Source organism: Apteryx mantelli, chromosome 9 (genome assembly GCF_036417845.1).
Source record: "Apteryx mantelli isolate bAptMan1 chromosome 9, bAptMan1.hap1, whole genome shotgun sequence".
NCBI lineage: Eukaryota > Metazoa > Chordata > Aves > Apterygiformes > Apterygidae > Apteryx > Apteryx mantelli.
The window spans coordinates 11,660,562-11,675,145 of record NC_089986.1 but is presented as its reverse complement, the minus strand read 5'-3'; the positions used below and the strand labels follow the sequence as shown (position 1 = coordinate 11,675,145).

General features: G+C 55.6%; 2 protein-coding genes across 4 annotated transcripts in view; both read left to right on the top strand.

The window, feature by feature from the left end:
- The window catches only part of AP2M1 (adaptor related protein complex 2 subunit mu 1), a 31,291-nt gene extending 30,142 nt beyond the window's left edge, over positions 1 to 1,149 (top strand). For both annotated transcript variants that reach the window (XM_067301707.1, XM_067301708.1), the window contains exon 11: positions 50 to 1,149. In XM_067301707.1, the coding sequence (XP_067157808.1) occupies positions 50 to 184 (135 nt within the window). In that variant the 3' untranslated portion in view covers positions 185 to 1,149. The remainder of the gene's footprint in view (positions 1 to 49) is intronic.
- Positions 1,150 to 2,206: 1,057 nt separating this feature from the next.
- ABCF3 (ATP binding cassette subfamily F member 3) lies at positions 2,207 to 14,286 on the top strand. Of its 2 annotated transcripts, none has more exons than XM_067301697.1 (21): positions 2,207 to 2,356; positions 2,599 to 2,746; positions 2,869 to 2,948; positions 3,257 to 3,309; positions 5,114 to 5,211; positions 5,328 to 5,450; positions 5,712 to 5,978; positions 6,185 to 6,265; positions 6,834 to 6,893; positions 7,336 to 7,392; positions 7,604 to 7,626; positions 8,345 to 8,400; positions 8,623 to 8,823; positions 9,063 to 9,139; positions 9,397 to 9,441; positions 9,771 to 9,903; positions 10,554 to 10,642; positions 10,833 to 10,924; positions 11,721 to 11,853; positions 12,245 to 12,332; positions 13,177 to 14,286. In XM_067301697.1, exons 1-21 carry the CDS (start codon positions 2,284 to 2,286, stop codon positions 13,333 to 13,335), a joined length of 2,136 nt encoding a protein of 711 aa, XP_067157798.1. In that variant the 5' UTR covers positions 2,207 to 2,283; the 3' UTR covers positions 13,336 to 14,286. The 2 variants fall into 2 exon arrangements, with proteins under 2 accessions (XP_067157798.1, XP_067157796.1); XM_067301695.1 differs by having other exon boundaries at positions 2,581 to 2,746.
- The last annotated feature ends 298 nt before the right edge of the window (positions 14,287 to 14,584 follow it).

The following is a 14,584-nucleotide window of genomic DNA, read 5'->3' as shown; positions in this document are numbered from 1 at the left end:
TCTTATCCCTCTGTTCCAATGCTCTCTGCCTTTCCCCCTTTCTCAATAGGTCCCATTCGCGCCCTCTGGGCTGAAGGTGCGTTACCTGAAAGTCTTTGAGCCAAAGCTGAACTACAGTGACCATGATGTGATAAAATGGGTGAGGTACATTGGCAGGAGTGGGATCTACGAGACCAGATGCTAGCCCCAGCAAGCTGGCGGGCTCCCTCTTCAAGCCATCCTACGTGTCTCCTCAGTCTTCAAGTACATTCAGAGAAAATATGCCTGGCCCCTCTACAGATTGAAAGACCTTGTGGCTCACCTTGGGAATGGACTCGCCTGCCTGTGCTCAGTTACCACCCATGCTGCAGCTGAAGTTCAGAACCCAGTCATGTGCAGGGATGCTGTCAGCCTCCTGCTTTCTGCCCCAGGGTGGGGAAGGGCTAGTCTAACTCCCATCCTCTCATGATCTTTCTAGGGAACGTCCACCATTAAACTCTTCTGTTGGTGTCTCACTACTTGCATCATATCCTAGTATTTTTGAAGTTCTTGTGCATATGTACTCGTAGAATAGACCTAAACATAGACTGGACAAATCTGAGTTGAAGTTACCCTGGCTTCTGTACTAGCTATTGCTGTTGTGGTAGATGTTGCTGGCCAGTCTGAGATGCCTGAGGTGGTGAGTTTGTCAGGCCTCCACCAGAGGAGATGGTGGGCTCACTGGACCTCACCACCTTCATATATTTCTTGCAAAGTCTTCAGTATAGAGTCCTGCCATGGGAAGGTTTGTGACCAAAAAGGATGAGGGTTTAGACTCTTGCTGGTGTGTACGTGGGTGGCGCAGCATTTCAGGTCCTTAGAGCGCTTACCCCCACTTGCTACTGGCTTGAGCCAGTCTTTCTTTTCCAAACAAATTGGAAACTTGGCCCCTCTGTCCCAGGGAGTGTGGGTCAACTGAGCTCTGTCAGGATGTGAACAGGGTCTGTCCTCTAGAATCTAAAATGCAGATGGCAGTAAGAGCCCCTGCCCTCTCCGCACTTCTACCAAATGCTTCTGGGCCATAGGAATGCTGCTGCTACCCACAATCCTGCTTCTGGTAGTGTGGTCTCCATTTTGTACACTTTGTGATTTGTCCAGCTCTGAATCTAATAAAGTATGTAGAACGGAGAAGGCTGCCCATGCTGCTGTTTGGGAGTTCTGGTGCAAAAGCCTGGGCTGTGCTCTGGGTCTTTGCCAAGAGGGTGTCCTGGGGCCTTGCTTCTGTCGCTTCCCCAGCTCTGGACTGCCTTTGGGATGCTCTTGCTTACAGCAGTGCTGGTGCTTAATTCCAGCTGCTGCTTCTCTTGCTGGTGCTCCCTGGTGCAAAGAGGGTGCTTGGCACAGCCTTCCCCTTGGTGCTGGTGTCTCTCTGTGCTGGAGCAGGGAGGAGGGCAGATCTGTCTCGCTGAGACCTGCAACTGGTCAAACCCTACTGCCTTCTTCATGATGCATGTCCAGCTGCTTGCAGGCTTGGCTTCTCTGTGCAAGCCTGACCTAAGCAAACTGCTGTGGCTTTTTCTTTAGACAGCTGGAAAAATCAAAGGATGGTTGGGGGTGCTGTACCTGGCAGCTGAAGTGACCTATCCCTGGTGCCTGGATGCCAGTTCACTCCAGACTCCGGCAGCTGGCTGCACTGGAATGGTGGACAGGGCCATGGTTTCTGTGTGTCCCTGACCCCAGGGCTGCTGTGGGCTGCTCTCTGCCTTGGCCCATCTCATCCTACATGGAAAGAGGGGTAGGGAGGGTGCTGTAACCCACCTTGGTGTGAGTTGGGGGAGATGTGAAGGTGCAGTCCTGGGCTGGGGAAGGAGGTGTAGAGGTGCCTTTGGGAGTGCAAACCCTCAGCCCCTGCTGGGATGCGTTTCTGTCTGCTCACAGGGCTGCCTTGCACGTGGGCGCAGCTGGGTGGGGTGTGCAGCAGCAGCAGCAGGGTGTGCCGGAGGGTTGTGTGCTGGGGGCTGCTCTTCCCCCGGGCCTTCCCCTTGCTCCCTCCCAGGGAACACGTTCACCCACCTCCCGCCTGAATCCCGGTGCTGCCTGCTCACGCGGCGGCCCCCGAGCCCAGCGCAGCCTGAGCGCGGGGTGCTCGGCGCCCCCCCCCCCCGCGCGGACTACATTTCCCAGCGGCCCACGCGCGCATGGCGGCCGTCCGCCTGCTTCCCGGCACACCCCGCGCACTGCCGTCCCTTCCGCCTCGGCAGCTCTGCCGGGCTCCGTGTGGCGGCGGCGGGCCCGGGCGGCAGCGGGCCCGGCTCCGCGTCCGCCATGGCGTCGTGCGCCGACATCCTCCGCAGCGAGTTCCCCGACCTGGACGGCGAGGTCTTCGCTTACGTGACGGGTGAGCGGCGCCCGCCGCCCCGGGACTCGGCTCCTCGCCGCCGCGTGTCGCGACACGCGGCCGCTATCGCGACACGCGCCGCCAGACCGCGCCCGAGTCGCGACGGGATGGGAGCGGGCCGGGGGGAGAGGGGAGGGAGGACGGGAGGGCTGCGGGCGCCGCCTGTCGGCGGAGTCGCGACGCACGGGCGGAGTCGCGACATTGTGTGCGGGCGGGGTCTGCAGGCGCCGTGTCGCCCGCAGGGATCCTGCACGGCGGCAGCGCCGACTTCGAGTCGGTGGACGACCTGGTGGAGGCGGTGGGGGAGCTGCTGCGGGAGGTGTCGCAGGACGCCAAGGACGACGGCGCCATCCGTGAGATCTGCCAGCGCCTCTTCAACACCCTGCAGCTGTAAGGGCCCCCCGACCCCCCCGAACGGGCCTCACCGGCCCCCCGGCCCTGCCGCTGCCGGGCCCTCACTCCCCCCTCCTCCTCGTCCTCCTCCTCCTTCTCCTCCTCCTCCTCTCTCGCAGGGACGAGCGGAGGGCCCAGTGCTGCAGCCAGGTGCTGCTGGATGCCCCCATCCAGCTCTCCCAGATCGCCGACAGCTACGGTGAGTGGCCTCCACCGAGGGGCCATGGTGCCCCCGGCTCGGCGGGGGGGATTTCGGCTCGCTGGCAGGGCGGCGAGGACGGGCTTGGGGCGCAGGGCGCTCCTTTACCTGGCTTGTCACCCTGGGGGAGTTGCCTGCAGCCGCTGGCTGCTTGCGAGCGGTGCTCTCATTTGGAAGGGCAAGAGCCCTCCTTCAGGTCCCCCTGCCACGTAGGAGAGGGGGAAGTCGTGTGCGTTTGTGGGCAGGTGTAAGACAGCCGCTCACTGGAGTCTCTCTGGGCCACGTTTTCACTGTACGACTTGTTGCAGATGCCAGCGTGGACCTGTTGCCAGGGCTGTTGCTGAAGAGAGACCAGACCTCGGTAAGTGGAGGGCCGGGTTCTCCTTGTTCCCACACGGTCTGTGGGGGTGCAGACAAGCAACGCTGGAGCTGCAACTGCCCTGCTCTGCTCTGGTCGCCTCTCCCTCTGTGAGCAGCCAGGACAGGGAACCATTGCGGCTAGGCACACAGCTGCGTGGATGTAACTGTTCTTTTGCTTCAGAGTTTCACTGTGTTTTGTGAAACTGTTTGCTCTTGGTTTGGTAAAGAGGATCAACAGGAGTTAGCAGCATACTAATTCACAAGATCTATTTTGCTGTAACTTTTAATGAGCTTCCAAGTGTGGTTGATGCAGTGGTAGTACTCAGAGTGCAGCTTCTCTGACTTCCTAAGAGCCTTTGGCTCCTACTGCCTGGCCTTTGAGAAATTAGAATGTGCCGGGATGACTTCATATCATACTTGATGAGAGATAAAATCCTGGCTCATGATTAGATGTCAGGATGTTACAGGTGGGGAGCGAGCATGGAGTGGCTGTTTTTCAGAGAGCTGCTGCAGGGAGATTGTAAGTCCTGCTTTAGAATGGCTGCGGCTGTCATGATTTGAGGAGCAGAAAAGTTTGGAAGTAGCTACTCTCTGTTACCTGTAGGAAAGCAGAACATCTTTGCTAATGAAACATGTACGTGCTCAGGAGTGACCTGAGTTGCCTTCTGCGTTGAGCGTGCATGTGTTTTTGAGAGGTGTGGTTGTGCATCTGCAAAGCAAAGATGGAAACAGCTTTACAGGCTGGGCAGTTTCTCCACCAGGCTGGTCTCTTATGGAGCTCTCCCTTCCTGTGGTAATGCGTTGAGCACAAGAACTCGCAGCTTGGAGGCTGAGACCTAACGTGATCCCTGCATGTCTGAATGGGAATGTTAGGTGAGAGCTGGATGCTGTTGCTTGTTTTGGCACTGGAGTAGTTGTTGCTGGGTTTGCTGTCTGGTTCTCGTGTCCATGACTCAAAAGGGCTGTTCAGAAAAACTGGAGAAGATTCAGAGAAGGCCTGGGGGGCCTCTCAAGTTTTGGAAGACAGGTCTTACTGGGAGATTCGAGGAGTTCAGCTTAGTTTACAGAGTGACTCAATCTATCTGTAGGTACTGGGCCACAAATCCAGTAACAAGGCACTCTTCAGTCTAGCATGCAGGTCTGTAGCATGCTCCAGTGGCTGAAGAGTTGCCTAGAAATATCTAGGAGTGTTCTTGGTCAGCCACAAATATTTGACTTGACACAGGAGTAAGCTGGAGTGGGCTGAAAGCCTAGTTAAGACCAGAGGCCAGGTTAAAACACTTGGCTCCTTCTTGCCTTCAGATTTAATTAAATGCTTTTCGTCTCTGTCTTGTTTTATCTACTGCCTAACTTGAGTTTGTTCCAAACAGGCTAGAGTTTAACGTGCTGGGGAAAGGAAATGCTTAACGTGCAGGGTGAGGGTCGGTGTAGGGTATAGTGGAGCAGGCACTGGGATGCCAGGTTGTTGTAGCAGCAGTGACTTGCCTGACCCACGCTCCTGAAACTAAAGAAACTGGCTGCGAGGAAGAGCATAGAGTAAGGGTCAGCCAAACCCTTTGCCTTGCTGAGGCAGAACTGTTGTGTATAAGCAGTTGATTTAGGACTTCATTCCTGAGCCAACTGCCTGGCCTCATCAGCTTCCCTAATTTGTACTTGAATCTGTCCCAGTTCCCCTGTCTTACCTTCCTCCTGCCTTCCTTCCCTCCAGGCACGAGGGACTGATCTCTTTTTCTCTTGCTGTCAGGCTCCTTGGACTTCTGCTGAAGATGCCTTCTCTTCTTTAAACTCTGTTCTTTGTGCCCTAGATGGTAAATGCCAAGAAACTGGAGAAGGCAGAAGCCAGGCTGAAAGCCAAGCAGGACAAGAGGATGGAGCGGGATTCCCTAAAGTCTTCTGGTCCTCTGTGAGTGTGGAGGATGCCTGGAAACACCCCCAGCCAGTTCTGCTGAGTATGCCTGGATCTGACCAAGCCGGAGCTTTCCTGTTGAACTCCCTTCTCTGTCTTCTGCCTGCCTGCAGGGTCCTTGAGGAGGCGTCTGCCAGCCAAGCTGCCAGCAAGAAGGAGACCCGCATGGAGTCATCAGGCAAGAACAAGTCATATGATGTGCGCATCGAGAATTTCGATGTGTCCTTTGGCGAGCGGTGAGTGCAGATGGCCCTGGCTGGGGTTTCAGGCTGGGGTAATGAGACTGGATCGAAAAGTGGTCGGGAATGACAGAGGGCGTGGGAAGGATCTGGGAGCAGGATGGACACCTGATCCTGTTGGCTCTGGGCAGGAAAAGCCTGCAATGATTGCTTGGCCCCCGTACAGCCTGAAATCTGCTTGGGGCAGGCGGCTGCCAGTTGCCACCCTCTCCACGGGACAATCTGAGCAGGAGCTACCTGCCTGTTTTCTCGCCTCAGTGTCTTACTCACGGGGGCAGACCTGAACCTGGCATTCGGACGGCGCTATGGGCTAGTGGGCAGGAACGGGCTGGGCAAGACCACACTGCTGAAGATGATTGCCAGCCAGAGCCTGCGCATCCCCTCGCATATCAGCATCCTGCATGTGGAGCAGGAGGTGGCGGGGGACGAGACGCCGGCCCTGCACAGTGTGCTGGAGTGCGACACTACTCGTGAGAGCCTGCTGCGGGAGGAGAGGGAACTGACAGCCAGGGTTAATGCTGGCAGGTGAGACGTTGTATCTGGGTTTTCAGCCCTTCTACGATCTCTTGACTGTAACGTTTTGTTCTGAGATCTCTCCCTTCCAATGGAAGGCTCCAGCAGGGCTGGGCTGCATCTCACCCACTTTAGTCCTGCTTGGGGAGATCAGCCTCCCCCAGCACTCAAACCTCGACCTCAGTCAGTCCCATGTGCTCCTCTTTGTCCTTCTCCAGGGGAGAAGGGACAGAAGGTGCCAGGCTATCAGAGATCTACGCGAAGTTGGAGGAGATTGAGGCAGACAAGGCACCAGCAAGGTAAGACAGTCCTGCAGGCACTGCTGTCTATCTGTCTGTATCACCAGAGTGGGGCAGTGGTTTGGGGTATGCGGCGTGGAAGGGTGACGCTGTGGCCCTGGGATCCAGCATGCGGGGACAATGGGCTCTCCCTAATGCTGTTTTTGTCTCTCTTCTTCCATTCCTGCCCTGCTGGGCTGGGAGTAGTTGAGCTTCCTCCAGAGGCTGGAGGGATTTTTTTGCTGCCAATGGCTTGCATGATTGCTGCTCCTTCTCTCAGACCTCCCCAGGGTCCTGGTGTCTGGGGAGGATTTATGGGATGTTGATGGCAGTGATTCTCTTTCTGGCCAAAGAGCCAAAAGCTTTGAAGCTAGTCTCTTATTGTGAGTCTCCTGCGACTCCATGTGGATGCTGGGCTGCATTTCGCAGGCAAGTGCTGCTGTTGGGCCTTCAAGGAATTTTTCCTGCTCCAGAGCAGCCTTAAACCATGTAGCAGAGTCCCCCCACAGTGACCATGGGTTTGGGAACTTGGACTGTGCTCTGCAGCTCCATGGTATAGGTGGGCTCCAGTTCTCTCCCTTCTCTCCAGGGCATCCGTCATTCTCGCTGGGCTGGGCTTCAATGCAAAGATGCAACAACAGACAACCAAGTAAGTCTCCAGGCTCTGGGCGTCAAAATATAATGGGTCTAGAGAGATCCTGTGTCCCAGCCCTGGTGGCCAGCAGGGTTATCTCTCTCCTAGCAAACCCCCAGGCGCTTCCATGACTGTGCCTTGGCCTGACACAGGGAGAGCAACTGTAACTGTGGGACGGGAGTCCTGCAGGAGGCTGTGGGTCTATTTCTGCCCTTCTGATGCAGTGTCCTGCCCAGGGGGTGCCAAGCCACCTGCCTGCTGGCCTGGGGAGGAGCTGAGCCTGACAGGACTCATGCTGTGTCTGTGATCTCTACAGGAACAAGCCATCTTTGGGTGACAGCAGAGCTAAAAGGGCTGTGGAGGAGTGCGGGAGCAGGGAGCCTGGCAGGCAGGCAAGCTCAGAGTTTTTCTACATTAAACACTAACACCCCCTCTGTGCAACCTCTTCTCTCCTCAGAGAGTTTTCCGGAGGCTGGAGAATGAGACTGGCCTTAGCCAGAGCCCTTTTCGCTAGGTAGGTGTTCAGGTGTTTGCAGCAGTGCTTTGCCATGGGGTTAACCCTCCTTGCTGTCAGAAGTGCGGGTGCGCTGGCTGGGGGAGCCTCTCAACTCAGCCTCAGGGTGGGGAGTGTTTGAGGCATCGCAGCTCTGTGTGTGTGGTGAAACGTGCTCTGTGTTCACTCTGTGCTCTTTTTGCTTCTGATGCCTGTGTCTTGCTTTTCCTAGGCCAGATCTCCTTTTGCTGGATGGTAAGTCGATACTGTGAATCCCCAGTAACACCAGTGCCGGGCCTGCCCGTGCCCTTGCTGGGTTTGGGAACGGAGCATGGCCTTTAACTGCCTGCTCAAAATAGCCCTGCATGACATAGCCGGTGCTAGCAGGGCTCTCAGTGCTCCTCTGGCATGGTAGGGGCAGAGCTGGGGATGATGAGGAGCCGTCCTCAGCTGGAAAATCCACTCAAGCAGCCACTTCCACTGAGCTCAGCAGAGCTCTGCTCATCTTGAGGGATTGCCCCATGCCTCAGCAAGGGGATCAGCATGTCATCCTGCCCCAGACGGTCCCCTTCTCCCCTCTGTCCCCGTGATGGGACCCTGGCTCCCAGCCGACTGCGGGGAGGGAATCTCTTCACTGCAGGGAATGAGGCAGGAGACATCACTGGAGCTGGGGCTTGGCTGGTATCCTGCAGAGGTGCCCAGCTTTGATGTGGAGCACTGGGTTAGACACTGCTGCAGGGTGCCGGGGGCCAGGAGCCAGTATTGGCTGCGGGGAGCATCCCTGGCTGAGCCCTGGCCCCAGTGCCCACCCCCTCCACACACCCACGTATATGAGTTCCCCTGACCCACATTCCCTGAGCTGTGGGAGAAGCTCCCCCCTCAGTATGCTGATCACTAGCCTTTCCTGTGTAAAGAAGCGTGATGCAGCCATCCTAATCCTTCCTGACCTCAGTGCTTCTCTCTTTTCCCTTAGAGCCGACAAACATGCTGGACGTGAGGGCCATTTTGTGGCTCGAGAACTACCTGCAGGTAAGAGGATGGCAGGAGGCCTGGGGCAGAGCGGGGCTTGGTCAGGGTGCTGGTTGCTGTGAGGTGTCAGAGGCTCTGGCCTGGTGCTGGACTTGCCAGATGGTGGATGGACACATCTTCCCAGCCTGGTGCCTTGCCTTGCTGAGTGGTGGGGCCAAGTCCCATACTCTGTATTGATGATGCTAATGCATAGTGTGGCTCAGGTGTCCCTGTCTCCTCCAGACTTGGCAGTCAACCATCCTAGTGGTGTCCCACGACAGGAACTTCCTGAACGCGGTGGCCACGGACATCATCCACCTGCACTCACAGCGGCTGGACACATACCGCGGAGACTTTGAGAACTTCATGAAGATCAAGGAGGAGCGATTGAAGAACCAGCAGCGAGAGTATGAAGCTCAGCAGCAGTATCGCGAACATATCCAGGTACTGGGAGAAACCAGTAGTGTCTGGGCACTGTTCTGCTAGTCTTGTCCCTTCCTCTGTGCTTCTAGTGAGCCTCCCAAGTTGCTCTGCTTCCAGTAATCTGTGCTCTTGGAGTTTTTGCTGCTGTTCAGTCTTGAGATGACCCATGGAAGTGACTCTGGTGTTGCAGGAGGCTTAGCAGCAGAGCAGTGTGGCTGGGGCCAAACAGACTCTGTGACTCTGACACTCTTCTCTCCTAGGTATTCATCGACCGCTTTCGCTACAATGCAAACCGGGCGTCCCAAGTACAGAGCAAGCTCAAGCTGTTGGAGAAGCTGTGAGTGCCTGTCCCTCTCCTCTCTGTAGATGGGGAGGGGACAGTGCTTACAGAGAGAAACAGAGATGTTCCAAGGGACCTGAAAGATAATGTGTATCTGGAGGGTGGGAGTGGTTTGGGCTTTGGGTGCCCTGTCTCTGGTCGGAGGCTTTTATTGGGATAAGGCTTTGCAGGGCTGGAGACTGTATTCAGGCTTCTGGTGGGGGGAAAGACCCACAGTGCAGGACATGTCAGTTACGTGTCTTCTTCTCTTGTAGGCCAGAGCTGAAACCTGTGGACAAGGAGTCTGAGGTGATAATGAAGTAAGTGTTCCTGAGCCCTTACTTGGAGGGGACTGACCCCACTCATGATGTCACCTGCTCCCAGGTCCTGTCCCAGCTGGGATAACCACTGCTTCCTGTGGGTCAGCCTTGTTCTGACACAGAGCCTAGAGAAGGCCCCACCTTCAAGCTTGGTTCCCTCTTGGGGCCAAGGCTGTAGATCTGTGTCCCCTTCTTGTGACTGTCCATCTCAAGGGCCTTGGATGGGAAGGAGCCTCCCTTGGGGGTTAGCAGCAGTTGTGCTGGGGTGGAGGCTGGGAGCAGGATCTCTGGTGTTTCTGGCCATCTCTTACCTCTTCCTGTCTTCCCAGGTTCCCTGACGGCTTTGAGAAGTTCTCCCCGCCCATCCTGCAGCTAGATGAAGTAGACTTCTATTATGACCCAAGTCACTACATCTTTCATTCCCTCTCTGTCTCTGCTGACCTGGAGTCCCGCATCTGTGTGGTATGTGGGATTGCAGAATAACGGTGGCTGCAAGGGACCTTGGGAGGTCTCTGCTCCAACTCCCTGCTCAAAACAGAGACAGCTTCGATGTTAGGTCAGGTTGCTCAGAGCCTTGTCCAGCTGAGTTTTGGATAGCTCAAAGGATGGCAAATTCCTCCACCCCCCTGGGTGGGGAAACCTTGGCCCTGTTGCAGTGTTTGATCATCCTCATTGTGAGGAATTTTTTTCCTAATACCAGTTAGAATTTGCAACTTGTGCCTGTTGCCCTTTATCCTTTCACTGGGCATCTCTGAGAAGAGACTGGGTCTATCTTCTCTATAACTCCCTATTAGATAGTTGAAGACAGCAGCATGGGCTTCTGCTATGTTGGATGGGGCAGCAGAAAGATGCCTTGTGCTTGGAAATGGGGCTGGGACAAGGTAATCCCTAAGCTCAAGAGCTGGGGTGGGAACATCTTCCAGCACTGCTGTCTGTGCTGCTCCTCAGTGATGGAAATGCAGCTTCCAGGTAGCTGGGAGCCACTGGTTAGACTCTCATCCTGCCCCCTCCCACAACTTGATCCTCCGAGATTTGAAATTCCCTCATCTCTGGCCCCCCTCTCTGAAGTACTTTCATGGGTTTCATGTTCTCCAATGCTGCTGCTTCTCTAGGTTGGGGAGAATGGAGCCGGCAAGTCGACCATGCTAAAGATCCTAATGGGGGAGCTGGCACCAGTCAGAGGGATCAGACATGCTCACAGGTAGCCGGTGGGATGGCCTGGGGTGACAGGGAGGAATGGTGCAGATGGGCTGTGTTCTGGAGTGATAGCTGCCCAAGTGACGGGGATGGGTCCTGCACACCCATGCATGTGCCCCCCTCCTGTAGCTACGGCTGAGAGTGCTGTGGTTACAGGGCCTGGGTATCAATGCCTAATCTCTCTCATTTTGCAGAAACCTAAAGATTGGCTACTTTAGCCAGCACCATGTGGATCAACTGGACTTGAACATCAGTGCTGTAGAGTTACTGGCAAAGAAGTTCCCAGGTGAGTTTCAGAGATGCCAGGAGATCTGGGCCAGTGTGGGAGCTGGGCAATGCCAGGCTCTTCATCTCTTAGTTCCTGAGCTAGGTAGAGCTGGCATCAGGTCAAAACCGAGTGGTTTTGTCTGAGAGCCTGTGACGTTTCCTTTCCTGTGCGCGGAACAGCACTGATTTGTTCTGTGCTGGTGTTGCCTCGGTAGAAGGCTCTGTCACTTAAGTACTTCAGGGGGATACCTTTTGCTCTGGGTTAAGTCCTCATGTGAAGCACAAGTTCAGATGCCTGCCTTGAAAAACTAAGCTAGTTTACAGGAGGGCTTATCAACCTGACAAGCTCTGTGGCCAGCAGCCTGCAGCTCTCAGGCTAGTGCTCCACCATAGCCGTGTTTCAGAGGTAGGTATCTGCTTTGTGAAGCACTTTCCTTGCCAGTCACAGAACGAGCCGTAGCTTCACCTGCCCCCCTTTCTTCCAGCTGCCAAAACCTCCAGCTTCCATCTCCACAACTTGATGTTATATAACTTGGTGACAGAGAATTCAGGGCAGTGTCACTTGGAGTCAACTACAATCAACTGCCCTGCAGCCCCGGTTCTGATTGTGTCAGTCAGGTTCCCCCGCAAACCCTCTGCTTGGGAATTGCCTTAAAGTGGCTGCTGAATTCCTCCCCTGCCCTGCTAGCGCCGCACAGGCTGCCTGGCCTTGGCGCAGGACCAAGGTCACAGCAAAGGACCCTGTGTCACACCAGGCAGGCCTGAGGCTCTCGGGTGCTCACGTGCCACAGCTGTGTTGTGACACGCTCTTGCAGGGAAGACAGAGGAGGAGTACCGGCATCAGCTGGGGAGCTACGGTGTCTCGGGGGAGCTGGCCGTGCGCCCTGTTGCCAGCCTGTCTGGAGGTCAGAAGAGTCGAGTGGCCTTTGCCCAGATGACTATGCCCTGGTAATTTTCTCCCAGATGCTGTTAATTTTTACATGGGTGCATCCCTGGAACCTGCTTCACTGGGGGAAAGGCAGGCATCGAAGGACCTTCTGCTCTCCGGGAAGCCCAGTCTTTGGGACTTTTGTGGGGAGGGAAATTGTCGCCCTGTGGGGACTGCGTGGAAGGAGGCAGGTGGCTTTCTCATGCTGCTTTGAGCTCTTAGGTTTAAAAGGTGCCCCAGAGCTGGGCGACGCAGATCTTGGGGCCACGCAAATGCCTGTGGCTATGGCTCTGAGTGGCTAGAGCAGTAGCCTGGATTCCTGCCCCATGTAGAGGTTCTTGCAGTGCTAAGGGGTGCAGATTCAGCCCGGGTTTGTTCCAGTGCAATGCTCAGAGTTGCCTTCTCTTCCAGTCCAAACTTCTACATCCTAGATGAGCCGACAAATCACCTGGACATGGAGACCATTGAGGCACTGGCAAAGGCACTGAATAAATTCCGGGTAAGGCTCTCTAAGTGAGATTTCCCATTTTTCTCAACACTCCCTGCGGCCTCCAGCTTGGGTTACTTGGTATCTCAGCCAAAGGTGAACACTGCAATACTAGTGGTGGCTTCAAGTCCGTGACAGATGGTGGGAAGAATCTGTTGCATTTCTGCCATAGCTGTCTGTCCTGGTGTGTGGTTTGTTTCATGTATGGACTTTGGCTGGGAGTGGCTGAGAGAGGTAACAGCACACTAGAAAGCAGCTTGTCCTCCATCTCAGTCAGTCTGTGACTTCTCACATGCTTCTGCGTTGCTGCATGCCATGCTCAGCCCTGCCTTGGGGCCTTCTTGGCTATTCCTTGGGCAAAGTTTGTTTTGATCTCCAAAGACTCAGCTTGCAGATCCCACAGTGATGAACTTGATTCTTGATATTTTATAACTGTCTGGGTTGGGTCAGTTTTCCTACAAAAGAAGAGCTTAATTGAGATTGGAAGGGACCTCTGGAGGTTTATAGTCCATTCCTTCATTTAAAGCAGGGCCAGCTTAGATGAGGTTGCTCAGGGCCTTGTCCAGTCAACTTTAGACTGTTGTTGACTCCACCTGGGATCTCTGTCCTTGAAGCTTATCAGAGATCTGGAGAGCCAGTAACAAACTCTGCACTTGCCCCAAATTAGCTCACTGCTTGAAAAGTGGAAGTACTCTAGAGTTTTTCCTGAAATGGGTGAAAACCTGACATCCTCTGCAGCCAAGCTGGACCTCTGCACATTACCGTGAACTGGACCCCCCATGCCACCGCCCAGCTTGTGCTAGAGCCCTGGATTGTAGTCCACTAAGTTACTTTTCCCTGCTTTGTGCTTTCACAGGGCGGTGTAATTCTGGTGTCCCATGACGAGCGCTTCATCCGCCTGGTGTGCCAAGAGCTGTGGGTATGCGAGAATGCCACCGTGACGCGCATCGAAGGAGGCTTCGACCAGTACAGAGACATCCTGAAGGAGCAGTTCCGGAAGGAGGGTTTCCTATAAAGGAGGCGGGAGCTGGACTGCACGAGTGGGCTGGAGCATCAAGCTTGGCCCCTTCAGTGTTCATCTGAATTGTGCCTGGCAGAGCGCTGAGGACGCCGCTGCCCCCATGGACCGTCAGCCGTGCCATCAAACTGCCATCTGAACTGCCCTCCCCTCCTGGGACTGGAAAGGAACTGGACGGCCCCTGCTCAGCCCTTCCCGCTCTTCTGCCTGGCCACCTGGCCTGGCCTGGTCGGGCAGAGCGGGAGGAGAGTGAGGGGTCTAGTGCTGTGTGTGGCTGGGGACACACAGCGAGCATCGCTCCTTGTGGGCACCGCCTGCCTGGTGCTCCCAAACGCTGCTGCGGGCCAGGGCTGGCCCCGGCTCTGGGCCCACTGGAAATGCTACACCTGGAGCTGCTGCTCTGCTGAGATGAGGGAAGGAGTTTGGACCTCCCCCCATTCCTGCTTTTAACTCACAATGCCCTGAAGGGCAGGAGAGAAGCTGCTCTCCCGTTTTTTTTGTTTTCCACATGTGCTTTTTTCTTTCTTCTTTTTTTTAAACTGGCAAAACACTAGTCAGATTCCTGTAAGATGTTTCTCCTCTCAGCTCTGTCAATATACTGCCCTCCCCTCTGCCACCCTAGAGGGGACTGAGGCCTTTGCTGCTACTGGTGACCCCTGTCTTTTCCCTGAGCCCCTTGGAAGCGAGGGCGAGAGGGGTTGGTTTGTCTTTCCTCCCCATAGCCTTGTGTTTGTATCACTGAGGGAGCGAGATCTTGTCTTTGCTGGGGGCCTGGGCCCAGATCCACGCTCCTGTCCCCACACCGGCCTCGTTCCATCTCGCCTCTCTGCCTGTGTTTCATTTCAAACCGGTGAAACGCTGTACGTTGTGAGGTGGACTGTTCAGCACGGGGCGACACTCCCTGTCCATCAGCACAGAGGTTGCAGTGTAAATAAAAGCAGAACACAGTGGGTGCAAAACCTTTCCTTTCCTTGGGGGGGGCCACAGGGCTTGGTCGGGGCCAAAGCTGGTTCCTGGTTTTATCGGCACACCCTGGGCTTGGGAAGGCTTTTTTCTGGGAGCAGATTTGTGCTCGCGACAGCAGGAGGAGCAGCCTGTGGCCCAATTTGTGCTCCCCTCACCCCACCCCAGGCCCCCTCCCAGGCTGGGGACAAAGCCGGGCCTCGACTTTGGAGGGGCTGTGTGGTGGAGGAAGGCTGCGCTCGTGTCCCTCCGGGCTGTGGCACTGGGGGGGGGGGGGGTGGCT

Bases quoted from the DNA above. Each gene is read 5' to 3' on its own strand.
- ABCF3 (XM_067301695.1), top strand. From the start codon at position 2,284: ATGGCGTCGTGCGCCGACATCCTCCGCAGCGAGTTCCCCGACCTGGAC. The intron at 5,451-5,711 runs GTGAGTGCAGAT...TTCTCGCCTCAG, and splicing joins GATGTGTCCTTTGGCGAGCG to TGTCTTACTCACGGGGGCAG. The intron at 10,643-10,832 runs GTAGCCGGTGGG...CTCATTTTGCAG, and splicing joins GGGATCAGACATGCTCACAG to AAACCTAAAGATTGGCTACT.